General features: G+C 33.2%; 1 protein-coding gene across 1 annotated transcript; it reads left to right on the top strand.

The window, feature by feature from the left end:
• Nucleotides 1–1,130: 1,130 nt before the first annotated feature.
• MS3_00005827 (uncharacterized protein) lies at nucleotides 1,131–3,359 on the top strand (the record flags this gene model as incomplete). Its single annotated transcript, XM_012938838.1, has 1 exon — nucleotides 1,131–3,359. The coding sequence occupies one exon, from the start codon at nucleotides 1,131–1,133 to the stop codon at nucleotides 3,357–3,359; it is 2,229 nt and encodes a 742-aa protein (XP_012794292.1).
• Nucleotides 3,360–22,165: the final 18,806 nt, after the last annotated feature.

Genomic DNA, 22,165 nt, shown 5'->3' with positions numbered 1-22,165 from the left:
CTAGTTTGTTGTCTCCCGGAGACGGCTGTTGCTGATATCTCCTATTAGTGTATATTTAAAATTACGTCGTTATTCACTAAATAATTCCCACCAAATCAACTTGATTTAATCGATAAAGATTTTATTTATCGGTATTGGATTGTGAAAATTGTTGAGTTTAGATTTATATCATAAATCAAACAATGTTAAACGACTAATGAGAACATAGAAGCACTGGACGTCCGTTTCGTTCTAGTATAGGACTCCTAGGCAGTGCACATCCACGATGCTGAACGTGGGACTCAAACTCAGGACCTTCTGACCATTCATCCAGAATCCAACAGTATCAATATCTAAATTCAATCAATCTTACACTAGAAAGAAATGGTCATCTATTGCTTTCAGGCAAATCAGTTGATGACGTTGTGAATCTTCATCGACTGAGATGATTGGGCCACGTATTACGTATGCCTGAACACCGATTACCACGACGTGCAATGCTAACCGGTGTCGGAGACGGTTGGAAGAAAGTTAGGGGTGACTAAACTAAAAAGTAACATCAGTGCTTGAAGTCACTAACTTCTAGTCTAAGCCATGTTGGCAAATGTAGACTACTTGGTTGGGGTCCGCGTGGCTATCGTAACCAGTGGTTAGAAACTCTGAGTGACATGGTTCAGAATCGATCACAATGGCGTCGATGTACACACTTTCTGTCTTCCTTTAAACTAAGAGATTAAAATAGCTTCATATTTTTCTTTCTACGAACTAATTCTTTCTTCATGTACTATGTCCTTATATGCAATCTTTCTTTCATATTATTACCACTATTGACCTAACTGCTTTTATGAATCCGGTGTTCATCATGTTGTGCTAATGACGTATGGCAACCTGGACCGATGCATATATGTGCCTGATCCTACGTCGTAGATGACTGACTTCAGGTTTTTGCACAGCCTTGTTTCAATACAATACTTTCTTATTAAATTTATTTCATTTCATTTCATTTTTCAGAATATTTAAACAAACAATCTAACAAGTAACAAGAATATTTCAATGAATCTACATCATTCAATAATTCATCATAATTAATTCTGAAAATGTTTACAATACATGAACAATTCTCTATATCCACTATAATTATAATCTTTATTATGAATAATTTCAATGCTCAATATATTCAACCAGGTTTATGTGAAAATCAATGTCATTGTCCAAAAGGTGAAAATGTTGTCCATTGTGATAGACAAGATCATTTATATGGTGTACCAACCAATATACCAAATGGTATAACAAAATTATTTATACAACAAAGTGATTTCCCTATACCGAATTCATTAAATCAAGCTAATATGACTGGTTTAGAAAAATTAGAATATTTACGTATAATCTATTGTAATTTACAAGTGATTGAATCACGAACATTTATGAAAATGACTGAATTAAAACATTTAGATTTATCTCATAATTCATTAATTCGTATTGAATCATATACATTTTATGGTTTACAATTAAATCATTTATATTTAAGTGAACAACATTCATTACCGGATAATGGTATGTTAATAACAGAAGATTCATTTCATGGTTTATCAGCGAATCAAATTAATCTACGTGGAAATCGTATTCAATCTATTCATTATGAAATATTTCATAAAGTACCAAGTTTAGATAGATTAATATTATCGGATAATTTGATTACAACTATTGATGATGGATTTGAAAAATATTTTAATTATCCTAATAAATTACTTGATTTAACTGGGAATCCATTAGAATGTAATTGTCGTTTATCATGGATTGTTCAACGTACTATAGATTGGAAAGATAGTTTACCTGGTTTAAATATGACATGTATTCATTTTACTAGAAAAGACAATTCTATACAAAAAATTAAAAATATCTATGAATTAGTGAAATTAACACCGGAACAATTATGTCCAACATCACGTATACAACAAATTTTTATTAATATATTAGATGATACTAGTCGAGCATTAATTTCATGTACAGCAGTCACTGTACCAAAACATTCACAACATCTATTATATAATACAAATATGATTATATCTAATAATAAAATATTAAGTCATACACCACCAGGTGTAGCATGGCGTTATATAGAAAGTGGACAATTACGTGAAGTAAGATATTTAACATCAACTAATCATTTAACTAATCATAATAATGAATATTTATATCAAATAAATTCAACTATGGATAATCCATCAGCAACAGTTCAATTAAATATTACATTAGATAAAAAACCACGTAAATATACATGTACTACATGGGATGATAAAAAAGAAACAGAAGAAGTTATAGTAACATTAAAAGGACCAGAATTAATCAATATACCAAAAATCAATAATACATTATCGATTGATCATGAATTAATCAATACTCAAACCAATACTAATACTAATACCAATATCAATAATCGTAATTATTATATCAAACAATCAGATGATTTATTACGTAATGAAATCTTATATGATCAATCTTATTATTTATATCAAAAACAATTTACATTATTAGAAATGTCTATAGCAGTGATTTGTACATTTCTTACTACATTAATCTTTTTATTAATTAGTGCTAAATGTTTACGTTTATGTAAACATTATAAATTATTTCAATTTACATCAAGTTGTAGTACTATTGGAATCAATGATACTAAATCAATATATCATCCAGTGAAATTAATCAATAATGATACTAATATGATCGAACAAATCAATAATAATAATAATAATACACCAATGAAATTAAATGGTATCCATTCATCAAATATAATCAATGAGAATGGATATAATTTTATAAGAACACATACAAATCCTTATTCACAAATGATTTTATCAACATTACATGGTCATAATATTATTACTACTACTACTACTAATACTACCAACACTACTATTACTACTAATAATAATAATGGTAGTAATAATAATAATGATTTTTCAGCACAAATCAATCAATATCCAAATCTTACAAATCAATATTTAACAGTTACTTGTAATGGTAATGGTTTACCATCATTACCATCACCACCATCAATACCAATTCATTTAGCATCATCATCTGGTTCAGGTACAGATGATTTACAACAAAGTTTAGCTATATTAACATCAACTCCATTAATACAACAAAATAAATTAAGAAATCTTTTAAATAATGAAACAAATACAGTTGGATTATCACCATTTTTAACGAATACACAACCACATATAAGAAATTGGCTTATAGCGCCTGGTTCACCATATTCTATTACAGGTAGTCATGTTTATGATGTGCCTAGAACACTTGAAATTAATCAAGGTACATTACCAATGTCAGCAGGTTTAGTGAATCGATCTAGTCTACTCAGTGAATCAGAATAAAATAAATTATGATATAACTTTGAATTGTTTTTTTTTTGTTTCATATTCTCTTCAGATTTTTCCTCTCTGTTTTGTTTTTTTTTAACGGACACAAGTGTTCTTTTTTTTACATCCATTTTTCTCGGCATACTGAAATACTCCACCTCACTACTGAATTCATTGTGTCTTTAAGTCATTGTTATATGGTTAATCTTTTAAGTTATTTAATATGACCACATATCATCAGGTCTTTCTTTTCATAAACAGACACTTAAAAAGAAAGAAGCATTTTCTTTTTAAAGTTCCCACTGCAAAAATATATATATATTCAACACTAAAATAATTCTTAATGAATATACTACTTATGTATTACTTAAATTATTGCTATTACTATTACCGATAATAATTCAATGAATTCTCATACTGCTGTGGCTAATTAATAATAAATACAATGAAAAACTCAGTTTTCTTTTGGACAAATATATATAGTACTCAATCAGCTAATTTATACTGCTATTTTTTCATACATCCTAATCACCCATTTCTATTTCCCCTCCCTTCCTCCTGTGCCCATATTAAACTGGGGACCATGTGATGATTAACTATCATAGCTTTTATTCACTTATTTCTTTTAAAATCAAATTCAATATTGACAATGTTTCTGTTCTTCTTTTGACTATACATTTGGAAACATTAAGATCATTTATCTTATTCAATAATCTTGTTATTCAACGTTTCTATTGTGTATTCTTCCAATGATTTGCTTATTTGATCAGATCCTATAAACTACACACACATGCACGTAAATATACACATATAGCTTATATACAATGAAGATCTAGACGGATAAGTATGTCATAGTCACCATTACTTATTCTTCATGATCTGTTGTTTAAACAAGATCCAGTGAATAAATAAAATAGTCTACCAAAGGGAGATAATCTCCTCTCTTTAAATTCCTTTATTTTTTTCCCACCAAAATCTACTTGTAATACTTGCCTCGTTTCTTTACTTTTTTTTTTCTAGTTTGTTTGTTTGTTTGTTTTTACCACCAGTCTTTACGTTACTTCATCTTATGCAACCACCTCTTTTCACTCTTGTTTTGCTTTCAAAAAGAACTACCATGTTTCACTATCTTTTATTTCTAATTTGTTCTGATTAATAAATTATTATTCTCCTCATTGAACTAATGACACTATTTATACATAATTCTTTCCATGAAAGTGACAATACAGTCCCTGTTGTATATAATCTTAAACAATAAAACTTATACCAACTACGAATATAATTTGTGCATATTTACAAATTGTATTTAACTCTCTTTTTAATTGATGAACACAGTGATATGAGAACACACAATCACAAACACACACACACAAGTGAAAGTTGGAATAGTAATTTTTAGTACAATAAATACATTGGTTTACTTTTGATTAGATTAGTTTTGTCTAAACTTTTTTTTGAGTAGGTGGACAACTCTGACTGTAGCTTTTCTAGGATTACTATTGGTCCCGAACCCGGGTGAAGGAGGAGGGTTGGGCATATGGTCAACAACCACATCCCGTAGAAAACAACCTTGCTAAATAAAACACTAACCAGAATAAACAAATTAAACTGAACATGGATGGAGAATGTTGGTGGGCGGCCTTTGCTCCTCCACGAGGGGAAATAGGCATAAGCAAGTAAGATGGAAAAATTTGATGATTATGTTGTAAGATAACTTTTGATATTCGACAGTTGGTAGTGATTGGCACAAACAAGTGAACTTAATTTTCGTGTTAGTTGAGACTTTTCAATAGAACGTATCATCAGTCTTGAATGTACTAGTACACTCTGTGGGATTCATACTCGTGTCACCTAGTGTCAAACTTTGTCATGTTACTACTGGGCTGTTCTGGTAGCCGTTAATATTTAATGAGACTAACATATCTGCATTGATTGATCCTTCAGTAGTAACCAATTCCATATATGTGTTTTTACTTATTATTCAACTGTACAGATCAAGTGAAAATCGGACCATTGTTCTAAATGACTCAATAAAGCGTAATATGTTCCACGTCATTCAACTTAGAACTTATCGTTAAGGAATAATTCTGATTTTAAAAGGTATTTAATTAATCCCAAATTCATCAGCGATATGTATTTTACTTTTCAACGAGACTATATTTTCTTAGACAATAATCATTTTGTTTCCTGTTATTGTTATGATCGTTTATCTTACTTGATTCTATATTATACACGGTAGAAGTGTCTATTCATATTCTGGTTCGGGATAACAATCATCATCATCATTATTTAGTTAATTATATCGTCTTCTCGATCTTTCTTTGCGTCTAGAAACGGGTTAAAGGACAAAGGAAATAGACCAATTATTCAGCTATTGTTTCATAAATTAAAATTAATAACTCCATTGGGATTAGGATGAAAATTCTGTATTTAAAGAAAACAACAGGAAGCTAATAAGATGAAAACCTAATTTCACAGTGAAAATAAATAAATGATGCATAGTGTGGAATGATTACTAAGCTTACAGTAATCGTGATTGCTTGATCATTCTCAGTATATTCAAAAATAGTCAAACCGATTACCTTGTATCATATTCCATTGAACAGTACTACAGCTCATAAGTTTCTATAAGTAGACCAACAAGACTCAGATAGTGAATATATTGACGCTGATTTTGACCAGGTGAAGAAGCTAATTACTAATTACAAACCAACTAATATTCCATAGAAATTTAGTAGATAGTATAACTTGAGCAATTTTGCTGAGTAGTCTTAGTTACTATAACACTACCAATAAAGAATACAATCATGCTTTGACAAATATAAACATTTCACTTTTAAGTAGTATTGTGGCACGTGCTACTTATATTGATATAAGTAGTATATGACGCGAGTCAGGAATGTAATGTCCGGCGGCAGAAGATGGGGAAGATCAAGAAAGGAAGAGCGGAAATAGAAAGCAATTAGAACGAGATTGCAAGAACAACGAAGTTCGAGACATTGAACATTTTGCAAATTAACTTTTATAGTATGAGAAGGGGTTTGTGCAGATTCTAGAAATTTTCACAGATTGAAATCATGTGTCAGTTGAAGCTAGGCCACCATTGAAAACCTGGAAGCATTGGACGGCCGTTTCGTCCTAGCGTGGGACTCCTCAGCAGCGCGCATCCACGATCCCGCACCCCGCGGGATTTGAACCCAGTACCTACTGGCTTCGCGCGCGAGCACTTAACCATTAGACCACTGAACCGGCATCCAACGGTGTTAATGTCTAACTTCAACCAATCCACGAAGTTGCGCCACAATATACCATTGTCTTCAGTAGTAGTATGGTTTTTCTATTTTACCAAGTAACTGTAATTTTGTGCTATATATGATTCGGTTGTCCTCACCTGTGTTCTCCTACACTACAGTATTAGTTATATCCTTTTTATATGAAATTAGGTAACAATTATATGACAACCAGATAATAACGATTAGCGGGAAACATTTCTATTCAATCGGTATATCTAACTACCTGTAATTATCTGGTTTCATTAGTAAGGTTAACAAACTGACATTAAAATTGAGATTCATTTTCAACTCATCACTAGTAATCATTTCCTATTACAAATGACCATATTCATTGTTTACTGGCCTAATTTAGTCGACCTTTTGTTGCATCAGGGCAACTTATTTATAATATAAGTAAGGGAGTGACTAATTTAGCCAAACAGCAAATTTTCCCCACGAAACTAATATAGAAACATTAAGTGAACAGATGTCATCATGACAAAATAAATAACTAGTTAATTTAGTTAATCATAGACAATGTAAAACCTAGAGGGGAAATGTTTATTAATTTAAATTGCCTCCATTACCACAAAAGAAATAATAATATGAGAAATAATAATATCCACTCCAATAGAGTAAATAATAAAGTTGAGTGATGTAAAGCATGAATTGACATTAAGCTCCAAATTTAGAGGAATATAAACTATGATTGCATCATCGTCATGGTTGTCGACTTTAAGTTATGTCACCCGCTGTCTAGAATCATGTATTATATCTATTGAATTTACTCAAATCAAGGAGCAAATACCTACCGATATGGATCACATTGACAGTTAGTAGCTGCATAAACTGATATCTGAACAATATTTGGTCACCTCACAGCTTCTTTTCAGTAGGTGATATTTAAAGATATCCAAGACATCATAAACAACTAATTTCGATTTAAACTTGGAGCAGTTTGTTCATTGAAACTTTTTCTTCTCAGCAAATGAAAACATATCACAATGTACCTTAGCGCATGACATTCCGGATCAGTTACATCTTTTATTTTGAAATACGTAGAGGGTTCATGACATTCAATTTTCTCTTGAAATCATTTTTAAGACATAGTTATAGATTTCTGGAAATCCATACTAAAAATAACTTTACATCGATTGAAGAATATTCAAGCGTCGACTACGTGAAACTAGAGTTATATCCACAAAAAAGCATTGTTATAGTCTTCACGTCAGCATGACCTTACCACATTCCCCCCTTGGTAGTTTTTACGAAAAATATGTTTTTTGCTAATTATTATTTTCCATTTATCATTTCTGTCGATCACCTTTTATCTAAATTAGGACAATGGGGTTTGTTTTTTATTATTCTGGTGATTAAATATTTTCAAAGTTTCATACACTCTCTCCCTTATGATTAATTTCTATAAATGAAAGACTAAATCAATTTACTGGTTTGAATTATTTTTCCTGGTTAGTGTGTTTTTAGCGATTTAGTTTTGTAAGGGATGGGGTCGCTAACCTCATACCCTACCCTCCTTCTTTATCCGGGTTTGGGACGGACAATAGCCCTAGAAGGGCTCCAAGCGGAAGTTACTGAGCATAGTTTATTGCATGAATATTGTAACGATAATACAATTTCGATTGAGTGATTCCGTCAAGATTTTTCGATGACTTAGACACTATTTGTACATTGACTAAAGACGAAAGTGTGTGCGTTTGAGTACTAGCCGATTTATATAATGCCATAGTGCAAATTATAAAACCTAATATTCTTGAGTTCACTTCATAGAGACATTATAGAGCTGTGTATTATAAGGAAAGATCCCTGTCCAAATGTTGTCTATGACAAGTACCACTTAAAAATAGACAATTTCTATACGATTATACAGTTTTAAAAACGAACTTATCCAAAAGAATCGTATTCCCATAGTAATTATTAGTTTATAAAGAAATGAAGATATTCAAACTAATTATGCATAATCATGTTCTGATGAATTTTATCTCAACAAAATACCTTACTAAATTTTCCATGCATAATTTATAATGAATCGATATACTTTTATAGAAATCTACAATGAAAACATCTTGATTAAATAATTCTGTTACAAAATAAGAACTATCACTTTACTATTGTTTTTCCTGTTTAAAATCAATAAAGGTTTACTGTAATAATTGAATTCATGAGTTGATGTAAGTTAGATCATCATGGAAAACTTGGAAACACTGTACAACCGTTTACTTCTAGTATGGGACTCCTGAACAATGAACACACACGATCCTGAACGCGGGATTCTAACACAAGATGTTCAGTCTTGTGTGTGAATGCTTAACCTCTAAACAACTTGTCTGGTATCCGACTGCGTTAATGTCTAACTTCAACCAATCCACGATATTGCACCACCGTCCACCATTGTCTTCAGTAAGTAACTACCTCACAACAGAAAGGATTGAACTCCACTGGTCATAGCTCCTCACTAGAACTTTAGAAAATTCCTCTTGAAGTCAGTCACTAGTGAGCATATGATGATTATTATCATGATGGCTATTTGTAATGATTATAGTAATTTAATAGTTAAATTCATGAATCAATTAAAGCTAGACCACCATGGAAAACCCTCATACAAGATCATGGATGTTCACTGTTCAAGAGTCTCATACTAGAACAAAACGACCGTCCAGTGCTTCCACGTTTTCTAGCTTTAATCAACTCATGAATTCAACTATTAAATGACTTATTACCACCCTCACCCCCACCTCTATTCTGGAAATATTTAATTCTATCTATCTTTTGTTATCAAAATATGTTAACAACAAAGTAGATCCAATATATACATTTATTTATTTGTCTAGAATATCACTAATACAAATTATTTAAGTTATGCAGATGGAGGCTTAAATTCAAATGAATGTGTACAGACATGTACATATGAATAGGGGTGTATCATAGCCGATATGTTTGTCTATCATAATGAGTCATTGATGTCATAAATCTTTTGAGCATCTTTTATCAAACCCTATTCACATTCACTATACATAAATATATTTTTATTCAATTACTTCAACTATTGTACATTGAATGTTTTAAGTGTTTGTTTGTTTGTTTGCTGGTTTGTTTTCTATGATGCGAAATTCGAAAATGATCGAAATGAAAAACAAACAAACGAAAACAACAACAACAACAAATAGATGATATAATCAAGACGACAGTAATGATAATGAATGTACAGTAGAAATTAACACGTACACACATCTTTTAAATATACGTTTTGTCGTCGTCGTTGTTGTTGTTGTTGTTCCTCTCATAGTTATATATGTAAATACTTTTTGTATGTTTCTATATCTATATATGCTTATGTAATTAAGATTGTTTTTGAGATGGTGGAGAAGATTTATACATTAGGTGGATAAGTTTGATAGAGTTTAATTCTATGAGTTGGACAACTAAATCATCTTGTTCACAGAATAAAATTCCATCAATAAGATTGTTTTGGTGTGTATTCTATAGAGTGTATATATATATATATACAATGATGTATACATTTATTATAAAATAAAAATGAAGTTTGTCTCGCCAGTTATATATCTATACACATAGCTAATAGTCCTATATTTAAGACAGAAATGGACATTGTAAAATTTTAATTACTATCTGGACAGTTTTAATAAGTAACATTTTCGTGATTCTTATTGTTTCGTAGTTCTTTTTTTTTGTTTTTTTTAATTTTTTGTTTTTTTCATTTTTTTATTTTTTTATTTATAAATCAGTCTTGAAAATAAATTAACTAAAAAAATTTGTTTTTTCTACTTTTTCTTCTTCTTCTTCTTCATCACGAAAAAAAACATTTAATTATAATGATTATCCATGTTACTGACTTGTTTAGTTTAATATATATATTACTTAAATAAATGGTCTCTCTGGTTGTCAGAAGGGACATCGGCCTCGTAACTTCCGAAGGAATTCGGCTTTCATCATGAGGCGTCATAGTTCTTCTAAAAGAAGACGTTCTGACTCCCAGGACAGAGTTTAGAAGGTTTGAATAATTTTTTCTGGTTAGCGTTTTTTTAGCGAGTTAGTTTTCTACGGGTTGGGGACGCTAACCCCATGCCCAACCCTCCTACTTTATCCGGGCTTGGGACCAACAGTAGCCCCCGGAGGGACTCCAGGCGGAGTTTTAATATATATATATATATATATATATATATATATATATATATATATATATATATGGAGGATTGGATATTCAACAGTATAAAATGGTTTAACAGAGAATAATGGAATCATATTCAATGAATATTAGTCATAGTGTTTCTATGAGATAACTTTACTAGTATATTTCATAGTTCATTGAAATAATTTTGAAATAGTAATTGATTATTTCCCAAAATTTGTATTCATTATATTTCTATAAATGATGAAATAAAAATGGTCTTGACTGCTGTCAGAGGTATGAGGAGTGGTTTTCACTTCCCAGTTGCCCACACCGTGGAAAAGTTGTTCTGGAGGTACCTGAAAAGGAAATTGGATTAGAGGTGGTTTTAATTATTTAAGAGTGTGACCGCAGTGCCTAAAGGACATCTGCTTGAGGTCGGTCACACACGACTATTTTAAGAGTAATTTTTGTGCTAGTCCACGAGAGCTGGCCGTCGAGGGGGTATCTCGTTGGCTCTCCATTTTGCCGAGGTAAGGTCAAGTGAATGACCACACTGGGATCCTGTATGCGTGTTTCAGAGACACAGCATACATCAATAGTACGAGATTCTAGGGTTCTAACCAGGGAAGCCTGTTGACCGATTTGACATAGGGTGAGTACGTTGAAGGCTTCAATGTGTAGTTTGGAGCGAGGTTTCGGTAGACCTGGGACAGTGTTTTGAGCACTAGAATCGTTGGCTATGGTGACACTTAAGGGGGAGGCCGAAGAAGGAAGTTTAGAGGTGAAAGTCGATGTAGGAGGAATAATAGGAAGTGAAGACAGAGGTTGATTATAAATACAATGGTCTTGAGTGTTGTTAGAGGTATGAGGGCGGTTTTCACTTCCCGGTTGCCCACACCGTGGAAGGGTTGTTCTGGAGGTACATGAAAAGGAAATTGGATTAGAGGTGGTTTTAATGATTTAAGAGTGTGACCGCAGTGCCCAAGGGACATCTGCTTGAGGTCAGTCACACACGACCTTTTTATGGGTAATTTTTGTGTTAGCTCCGTACTTGTTGAGACATTACTACTGGAGACCGATATCCGTGTGACATTTTTAGGGTCAACCTTTTCTAACCCCACCCCTCCTTGTGGGAAGGCAGCATCGCTCTAATACTGGTTGTCTGAAGGAAACACCTTACTGCTGTCACACCTCTGTACAGTCAGCAATACGACTTCGCCTTCGGACCTTGGGTTTGTTGCTTTTAGTCTTACTGCTCATCAACCGACCTGTCTGACATGGTAGGACCTTGAGGAACGATTGTTCCAGCTAGTATAGCTAGGTTGCTTCGTCACGATAGGCAAGCCCGACCACCACGTCAAAGTAGCACCAACGGTCGGGATAAAATTAAAGATTATTGTTTAACATCATATATAAAAATGTTGAAATCATTTTCTATGGCTGTTTAACTTCAATTGATTTATGATCTTAACGATTGAAATTACTATAATCTCCATAGAAACCCATTCTGATAGAAATCATTATTATCTATGTGTTATTGTTATATTTGAAAACGTAATGCAAACAATTCATTTGACTGGGCACTTTATTGATTGTTATAATAAGTTTCGTTATTAAAAAGGGTATATTAAATAATTTCAGATAGTGAATTTGAATCAAATCAGTCAGTAAATAAAAAATGATCATATAAATTGAAGGAGATTGTATTCAAAAATGTCTGGTTACTTGTTTAACTTTTAATCATTTATGCGCAATCAAACTGTAAAGTTCTATACTGTAAACTCAGTTGGTAAGTAGCGTGAGCCTCTCAAAAACTTTCGTAGTACAATCTTCAGAAGTCAGAAACAGGTTGAAAGGATCTCGATCAATCAGTATCGAATGAAAATTCATCAGAAACATCTAGAAAAATTAACAATTATATGTTACAATTTAGTCAGATTACTAATGATACTTATAAATTTAGCGTATTTATAAAGACTTCTAGAGGAACACCGTTATCCATCATCCTACAAATTAGGTCACTTTCTGTACATAAATTAACCAATAAGTACAGTTCTATATCCTTACTCTGTGTTTCTTGCCTTCTACTATGAACTCAATTTTAAAAGTATTTGGGGAATCAGTTTGAAAATTAGCGTTTCGTGTCCGAGTAACAGATAATATCAATAAATTCACAAATACGATAACGTTGTCCTTTCTGTAATCATGGCTGAAACTACCAACTTAATTCTAAACAAATGTTGGCTATTTCATCACAATTTCTGTGAAATCAGAATTAAAAATGATTGAATGGGAAATAGGGATGACTTAAATTAACATTTAATATGCTTACATAGTTTGTAGGTCTCTTGTCAACTGACAGGCAAGGAATCGGTATAAATCAGAAATGTTTTGCAAAAGATGTAGTGACATTTATTAGAGATTTTAGTAGTCTTTATAAGTTTATTGGTTATTATTAGTATCAAATGGTTTTTGTGGAGATTGTAGTAATTTCAATGGTTAAGATCATGAGTCAGTTGAAGCTAGACCACCATGGAAAACCTGGAAGCATTGGACGGCCGTTTCATCCTATTGTGGGACTCCTCAACAGTGCGCATCCACGACCTCGCACCCCTGCGGGATTCGAACCCAGGACCTACTGGTTTAGAGCGAGCACTTAGCCACTAGACCACTGAGCCGGCATCCAACGGTCGTATCAGTTCACATCAGCTTATCTGTGTACTATTCTTTTACAAAGAAAAAAGATTCCGCTAGTAAAATGTAACATACAGTAATCTTCATTATAATTGATCATCGTAAATAATCCTTCTATTATACTTTCAGAAGAGGATAAAATGTGTGTCCCAACTTTTGATGCTAGTCATTGTCCAAAAATGTCCATCAATTTGTACAACACAATACTTTGCTAACCTTATACTCGGTCTAAATACAAAATTAACAATTAACAACTCTTGATCCAGATCATGAACTGATTGATGTTAGGCCACCATTAAAAACCTGGAAGCACCCGACGGTTGTTTAATCTTATTGTGGAACTCTCCAGCAGTGCGCATCCACGATCCCACTCGCGGGATTCGAGCTCACGGCCTTCGGTTTCGGGCGCGAGGACCTAGCCTCTAAAGCACTGAGCCGGCATCCAACGAAACGACCGTCTGGTGCTTCTGTGTTTTCAATGGTGATCTAACATCTATCGGTTCATGATCTCAATAAAGAACTTAGTAATCTCTACAACCCCACAATGATAATTAACAATTCACTGACTATATTAAGCACCAACATTTTATGCTATTAGCTTTTATGATGGAAATATCTCTACTTCAGATTTTGGTTTATACTGATAAGTGATCTGAATAACCTCAGTGATCAGTTTATTCTGTCGATTTGACCAATCATTTTAATTGAAACAGTTAATTTTTGATCGTAATATATGTCATGAGTTGTATTTTAAGTCACCAATACAAATGATGACAATTCTTCAGTTATAGAATAGGCGTCGTTATCTAGTATCCTTGCTACTCATTAAGATATGAGGTGTCGATAAATATCATATTTATTGTCAGATTATCCTCTCACAGCATTTATCAAAAGGACTAATTGTTTTATATATTTATTATCGTCTCGTAAGTATAACCTATTATTACAATGAAGTTGATTGACTTGAACACTAAGGACTAGTTTCAGCTTAGCAACCAGTAAAAGTCAGTAACCACTGTACAACTGTTTTGTCCTAGTATAGGACTTTTTAGTAGTGCTCATCCATGACTCTAAATGGGATGAAACCCAAGACTTTCAGGTATTCAGGTGAATGTGTTTGACGTTTAGATCACTTGAAATATATACAATGTTTTACATATTAAATTCCAATTAATTTGCAGTATTGCACTAATATCTTCCAGTGTCATTAGTAAACAACTGCCTCATACTTCTTATTGGCTGAACTCGACTGCTCACAACTTCTTACTGAAACTCCAAGAATCACCAATTATTAATGAGCTTATGGTTATTAGAAAAAGCTTATAGTGATTGTTGAAATGTTGTTTAATTGCAAGACAGTTTTGTATTGTATCTCATCTGTAAAAAATCAATAAATCAATATATAATTTCTCACTTATTTTGTAAGTTAATCAATATCCAATTAATTTGTTAATCATCAGTTTACCCCAAAGGTTATTTTTCAAAATTTCTTTCAGTCTACCCATGTTAATTACTTCCTGAAAAACATTTTTAGAAATTATTGATCAGAAAATCAAGGTCTCTTAGATTGAATATTGATTTAATCGCTTACAATTGATTATTTGATAATGGTCATATTCAACGTTGGATGTGTTGAGTAGTATGTATCAATATTAATTAGCAATTGACAAATCTATTTATTATCAGAAGGGGTTTTGTGGAGATTGTAGTAATTTCAACAGTTGAGATCATGAGTCAATTGAAGCTAGACCACCATGGAAAACCATTGAAATTACTACAATCTCCACAAAATCCCTTCTGATACTAACTAACATATGCTCACTAGTGACTGGTTTCAAGATGTATATCCTGGAGTTCTAGTGAAAAGCAGTGACCAGTGGAGTTCAACCGAGTCAGTTGTGGGATAGTAACTCGCTGATGACAATGGTGTGGGGTGACGCAACTTCGTGGATTGGTTAAAGTTAGACATTAACACCGTTGGATCCCGGCCCAGTGGTCTAGTTGGTTAAGAGCCTGGCGCGAGATTGATAGATCCTGTGTTCGGATCCCACGAGGCGGGGTCGTGGATGCACATTGCTGAGAAGTCCCACAATAGAACGAAACGGCCGTCCAGTGCTTCCAGGCTTTCCATGGTGGCCTAGCTTCCATTGACCCACGATCTCAACTGCTGAAATCTATTTATTCAAAATAACATTGTTGAATAGGAATGAACAACTGCTTCTACTTCGTAATTTACGTTTACAATCATAACCGATTATTTATAAGCAAAGATAAATGGTTGTTAGTATTAAAATCTAGGACGTGTATTTCGTTTTATTTGGGACTAGTCAAGTGAATGTACTTGCAACTGAGAGTTGAAGTACACTCCGGAATTCAGTATCTTTCGATTCGAATCCCATCATGTTTTCCACTTAGCTATTAAGTTAAGAAAGACACTAGCTTTTGGAATGAGGTGAGTTTTAATTCGTTTATATTGCTTGTTTGAATATCCCTACTGAGGTTTAGAACTGTAATTGATCAGTCGCTGTTGGCGTATGTGCATCTTATCTGAATCGCCTTGATATTGTCATTTAGTTTTCAGTATTGTAAGAATTGTGAATAATTAGCTGAATCGAAAGATACTCCATTTGAGTGCCGGAGCGAACATAGACTTTAGGATGCAAGTACATCCAGCCAATGAATTCCGAATAAAACGAAACGTGTATCTTCGATTCTACGACCAGCCACCATTCAGTTATGCTTATAATGCTTATTACTAAATAGTAATATCGAAGCAATCCACACAGAATGAACATGTACCTAAAGCGACTGATCACTTGCAGTCCATAAACATTAATGTAAAGATACATACAACCAATAAATATGAATCAATCATTTATAATTTCATAAGTCATAATACATGGATTGCATATTTCGTTATGCTCAACAAATCTACTTCCATTATATATTTTAAGTCAGTCAGAGTGCGATTTTGTTTCACAAACTTATTTGATTAAGATTTGAAGATCAGTTCAACAAGTAAATGATCGATTCGACAGCCTCGATCACATCAGTAATTTTATCAACCGATAGTTCGATCAAACCACGTTGACTGGAGTACCAAAAACCCTATAAATAACTGGTTAAAAACCCTCTAAATTCAGTGCTTCAAGTGGATATGCTGGTGTTTTAGGTGAAGACTACTGGGTTTGAGTGTGATTGTATACAACAATATTAGAATGTAGGTACAGTCTCAAATAGGAAGAAATGTATTTCCTGGATCTCACTTCTAGTCACAATCCATTTGTTCTAAGAATTTCTAAAAATGACTTTGTCGAAATAGTTCATTCAAGATATACATGACTTATCAAAATTTAGTCCATAATATCAATGATAGGATAGCTCAAACTCCAACTAATAATAATTAAGTATAGAACGTTCTAGATAAAATAACTTATTACCGTTAGTACCAATAAAAATACCGACAACAACAAAAAAATATGTTTCACATGACTAGCTATTATCATTCATAAACGGTTCAGTGATTAATACAATGGCATTGGACCGTTGAACAATAATATCTAATTAACTATGTACAATATTATTTGCACTAGTCATATGTTACTATTTAAAGTACATTCAATATTAAAATAACTGAAGCAAAACTTTTCAGACTTATTATTTGTTTTCTTTCAGTAACTTCTTTTCATTAAAACTTGTATTAAAAAAAACATCTTCATATTCTATTTTGAGTTAGGTGGTCGGTTGAAGATTTGTCCATTTTGTTCTTTATTACCAACTATTATCATTGAATAAATGTTTCAAGTGAAAATGTAACCTATGGAGTAAGATATATTGAGATTGAGGCGGTTTCCAACTGATATCATTACATAATAAAAAGATGAATAGCGGCTAGCAGTGGAATCCAGGACGCGCGTTTCGTCCTATATGGGACTTGTCAGCTGGATATACCTGCATCTCACAGTTGATGTTGAGTATGGAACTCGAACCCAGTACCGTTCGCTTCAAACGACATCACATTATCTACTTAGCCACTGAGTCCTGACAACCACCTGCTCGTGCAATGGAGTGAAGTTTTAAATTCACTTAACGTTGTTTACTTGTATCTTCCCATTGTTATTTAGGACTGCAAATGATCAGTCTCATATTGACATATGTGCATCCTGTACTGACTGCCTCGATATTGCTTTAGATCACAAGCTTTATTAACAAAGATGAATAGTGGCTAGCAGTGTAATCCAAGACGCGCGTTTCGTCCTATTTTGTACTTGTCATCTGGATGTACCTGCATCTCAGAGTTGACATTCACTCTTGGATTCAATCTAAGGCAATATCGAGGCAGTCCTCATAGAATGCACATATGCCAATATGAGACTGATTAATTATAGTCCTAAATAACAATGGGAAGATACAAGTAAACAACATTAAGCGAATTCATTACATAATAATTTCAATAAATCACAATTTGACTAAGATAGAAGATTGAAACGATTAGATGACTGTTCAGTGATCAACACTTTCAAAATGTTACATACATCTTTGTGCGAGGACATTGGTACAGGGTGTTAATTATGCCTTGGTTACATCAAAGCACACATGTAGTACGTGCTGAAAACAATCTACAATTTATCGATTAGATTCTTATAACCAATAAAAACAATATGTATAACAGGCTAATAAAAAACTGTCATACATATTTTAAAGAAAACTCGTAGAGTTCTTCATTATAAGTGTAATTTGGATTATTTCCAATGAAATCTATAGGGTCGTCGCTATGTGTTGGACTTCATAAATCTCTCACTTGTACCAGTTTCTGTGTTCTTATTTGATGTCGTGGGAATTACGATGGTTCCTTGCTTTTTTTTGTTTTTGTTTTTAAGTATGAGGAATGAGCGACGCGGATCTAACATTTAGTCATTGCAGGTATTCATGTCTACATAATATTCTATTTCATGTTTATGGAAAAGGTTAACTAAAGTTAGAGTAACAACAAATTTTTTCAAAATAGTTCATGTAATAACCATACCATGATTAATCTTTTAAGGATGTTCGTTCTAGTTTAGAACTCCTCAGTGATATTAACACTTAACACTGTGAGACTGGATGACACGGGATTGAATCAATCAGGAAACATCAGTTCCCTCAAGATCACAGAAACAATTTACTGATGAGTATTAAATAGCATGAAACCTAGGTCCCGGCTTTCCTATCTACTATCTTTAACCATCTTTTCAACATAACTTTGGATCCGAAAGTTTAACACATTCAAGAAATCAATTCAAAATGTGAAATTCGTCGTGTCAAAAAAATGGTATCCCTAAAAGTCAGTTTATCTCTTTTTGATGAAAATAATGTATTGGTTGTTATAAACACTTCAAGTAATATTCATCAAAGGCTTTTTACTGGTTGAAATCATGAGTCGATTGAAGCTAGACCATCATGGAAAACCTGGAAGCTCCGGACGGCCGTTTCGTCCTAGTACGGAACTCCTCAGCAGTGCGCATCTACGATCCCGCACCCCGCGAGATTCGAACTCAGGACCTATCAGTTTCGCGCCAGGCGCTTAACCAACTTGTTTTATAAGGCAATCTATACGTGTGATATGCTAATCATGTTAACAAATTTAATTAGTATGTGACACCAATCAGAAGTGGAATGCCTGATAACAGATGGCTGAGAAGATCAAATTGAAGTGAACAGGAATATATATAGAAAATAACTGCAATAACAACAGAAGTGAAAGCACAATGAATTTCGTAAGAGACAATAGATAGATAATGTTAAAATTAAGTACTTAATATACGGTTCTCATATTTTATGAAAGCAGTTAAACAATTGTCCCATTAAGTCTTTGTTCATTGTATATATATAGACAAAATGGTCAGAGATATTTTATTATTCTCTTGAGAATTTTGCATGAAATAGGCTTCATATAGATTTTACATAATCCATAATACAGTTGAATTAGTATTACATCACAAAATAATAAAATTCTTAACAGCATAAACGTTTATAATAATCAAAAGAGTAATCTATAACTGAGTATATACAAATTCACTTGGTATTGCTTTGCTTGTATCTTCCTATTGAGGTTAAAGACTGCAATTGACCAGTCAGGACTCAGTAGCTGAGTGGATAACGCGGTGGCTTTCGAAGCGAATGGCTATGGGTTTGAGTCCCAGACTTAACATCAACTCTGAGATGCAGGTACATCCAGCTGACGAGTACAAGATAGGGCGAAACGCGCGTCCTGGATTCCACTGCTAGCCACTATCCATTTGAGTAAATACAATTTTACGTTTTATTCATGAACCATTTTTACGTAAAGAATAATAAAATGTTAAGTAAAAACAAGTAGAGATTAATAAAAAGCTAAAGTACAGTCCACGACTATTTCGTCCGAGTCTAAGATAACAATAGTATACCCTTGGAATAATATACAAAATTGAATTAAATGTTAATGTGATACTTAGTAAACTACTGAATAATTGCTTAATGGTCTACATTTTCGACATCAGTGGTTTTACAGTATGGAATAGCTATTCTCACACAATTATTTTTTTAATACGTTATTATTTAATTTCTGCTTTTGTTGATATGCCAAGTTATAGAACTCAGGTACTTGATCCAGTCGAAAAAATTATTTGTAGCTTGAAATAACCCAATAATAATAATGGTATAAGAAGTGTCCAACTCTTCTTGGAGCCCCTTTGAATCTATTGTCGGTCCTAAGCCCGGATAAAGGAGAAGGGTCTTTTTGATACAATAACTGATAAAATCATGTATTCCAATCAGCTTACTCAAATGTCAGGTTGTTTTTTCATTATCTTCGGTTAAAAGTTTAACATACTTTTGATTGAGATCATGGACTGATTGATGTTAGATTACCATTGAAAACCTGAAAGCACTGGACGTCCGTTTCGTCCTATTGTGGGGCTCCTCAGCTGTGCGCACCCACGATCCCGCTCGTTAGATTCGAACTCAGGTCCCTCAGTCTTGCGCGCGAACGCATAACCTCTAGATTACTGAGTTGGCATCCAAGAGTGTTAATGTCTAACCTCAACCAATTCATGAGTCTAAGTGGCTGATGTCTGAGAATTTCATTTTTAAACTTATATATCTACTAGTTAGATGGTAATATTAATTTATATTACTAAGGTAGTGAACGAAGACACGGTGATGAAAACCCATTTTAACGTTTTACGCTAAATTACACAGTTTGTTTATAAAATATGAAAATCATACATTAACTATACACCATTTGTATATTTTCCTTCATTTTTCCTTTATATACTTCATTATTCTTTCAATCTTGTTATTATTCCAATTGCTCTTTGAATTTCCTTCTATTTCTTTTTATTTCACTCTTCTGCCTATAAGTATTCTACTTTCAATTTTAGCTACATACTACTTATATCTGTCACAATAAGTAGTGCACACCACAATAGTAGTTCAGTGTAGAGTTATTCAGTTAACAGTTGGACTGTAATCCTCACTCATATGAAAATTGTACTATAATATTACTAAGTATGTGGTTAGTCAACTTCTTTCGATCATTGGTTAGTTTATATGCTATCATAGATCATCCTAATGAATGATTAACAGCCATATTCTAGTCCACTTTGCTCAATTAAAAAATATTGGTCGTTCAGTAATAATCAATGTAATTTTTTTAGCTTCAGTATTTCAATGTCGCTTTTACTATGATATAATGAATAATGATTCGATGAAATCAGTAGGTAAACCTATCTCTCTTACTTTAACGACGTAACTATTAAGGACCACAGGATAAAAGACCAATATTTTGTTACGACTGAAAACATGATATCAGTCAACTACTGCGTTGAAATAAGGTATTAGTTGGAGGTAATTGATAATAAACCCTGGACTCAGATTTCATGTTAACTGGCACTGGTTAGCAAGTTGTAAATGTAACGTTGAAGTAACTGGTGCTTGTTATGAGGTTTGATCTTGTCTTAGTCAGCTTCTCAGTCACAGACATTACCACTGAGTTATGTGTGCCGAAACTGACCTCCTATAGGATTGAGATGAATTCACAATTGATCCAACCTTGAAGTAATCGGTGTTTCCTAATGCTGATCACTTGTCTGTGCAAATATATCTGTCATACAAGGGATCAACTAAGGCCCATCCTAGACTGTAAGGCTGTGAGATTCGGGTTCAAATATAACAACCGGGGTCCGCCCCCCCCCCAAGATTGCGTGGATGACTAGCTAACGAGTGTCAGCGGGTATACAACCAGAAGTTTCTTATTGGCTACCTTCAACTATCTATCAATAAACAATCTAGTTCGATATGATAACGGGCTATAACTTTCAACCATCTAAATTAAAACCTGTCATTAATATGTGTTCATCATCTATAGATGGTCGCGCAACATCATGGATTGAATACAGTTAGACATTAACACCGTTGGAACACGACTCAGTGGTCTAAAAGTTAAGCGTCCACACAATACCAAAGGTCACGGGTCCGAGTCCCACGTGTGGGATCGCGTATACGTATTGTCGAGGAGTTCCATTATGAGACGAAACCTCCATCCAGTGTTTCCAGATTTTTGATCGTGGTTCAACATTGATCATTTTGTGATTTTAATGAAATTTCCATTTATGGTTCAATTTACATTTCTAAATCTCCTCGGACAAAAAATGAAACAGGCGATCTTGAACATTTTCTTAACCAAC

This window comes from Schistosoma haematobium, chromosome 3 (assembly GCF_000699445.3).
Source record: "Schistosoma haematobium chromosome 3, whole genome shotgun sequence".
Taxonomy (NCBI): domain Eukaryota; kingdom Metazoa; phylum Platyhelminthes; class Trematoda; order Strigeidida; family Schistosomatidae; genus Schistosoma; species Schistosoma haematobium.
This window is presented reverse-complemented; position numbering and strand designations above follow the sequence as displayed.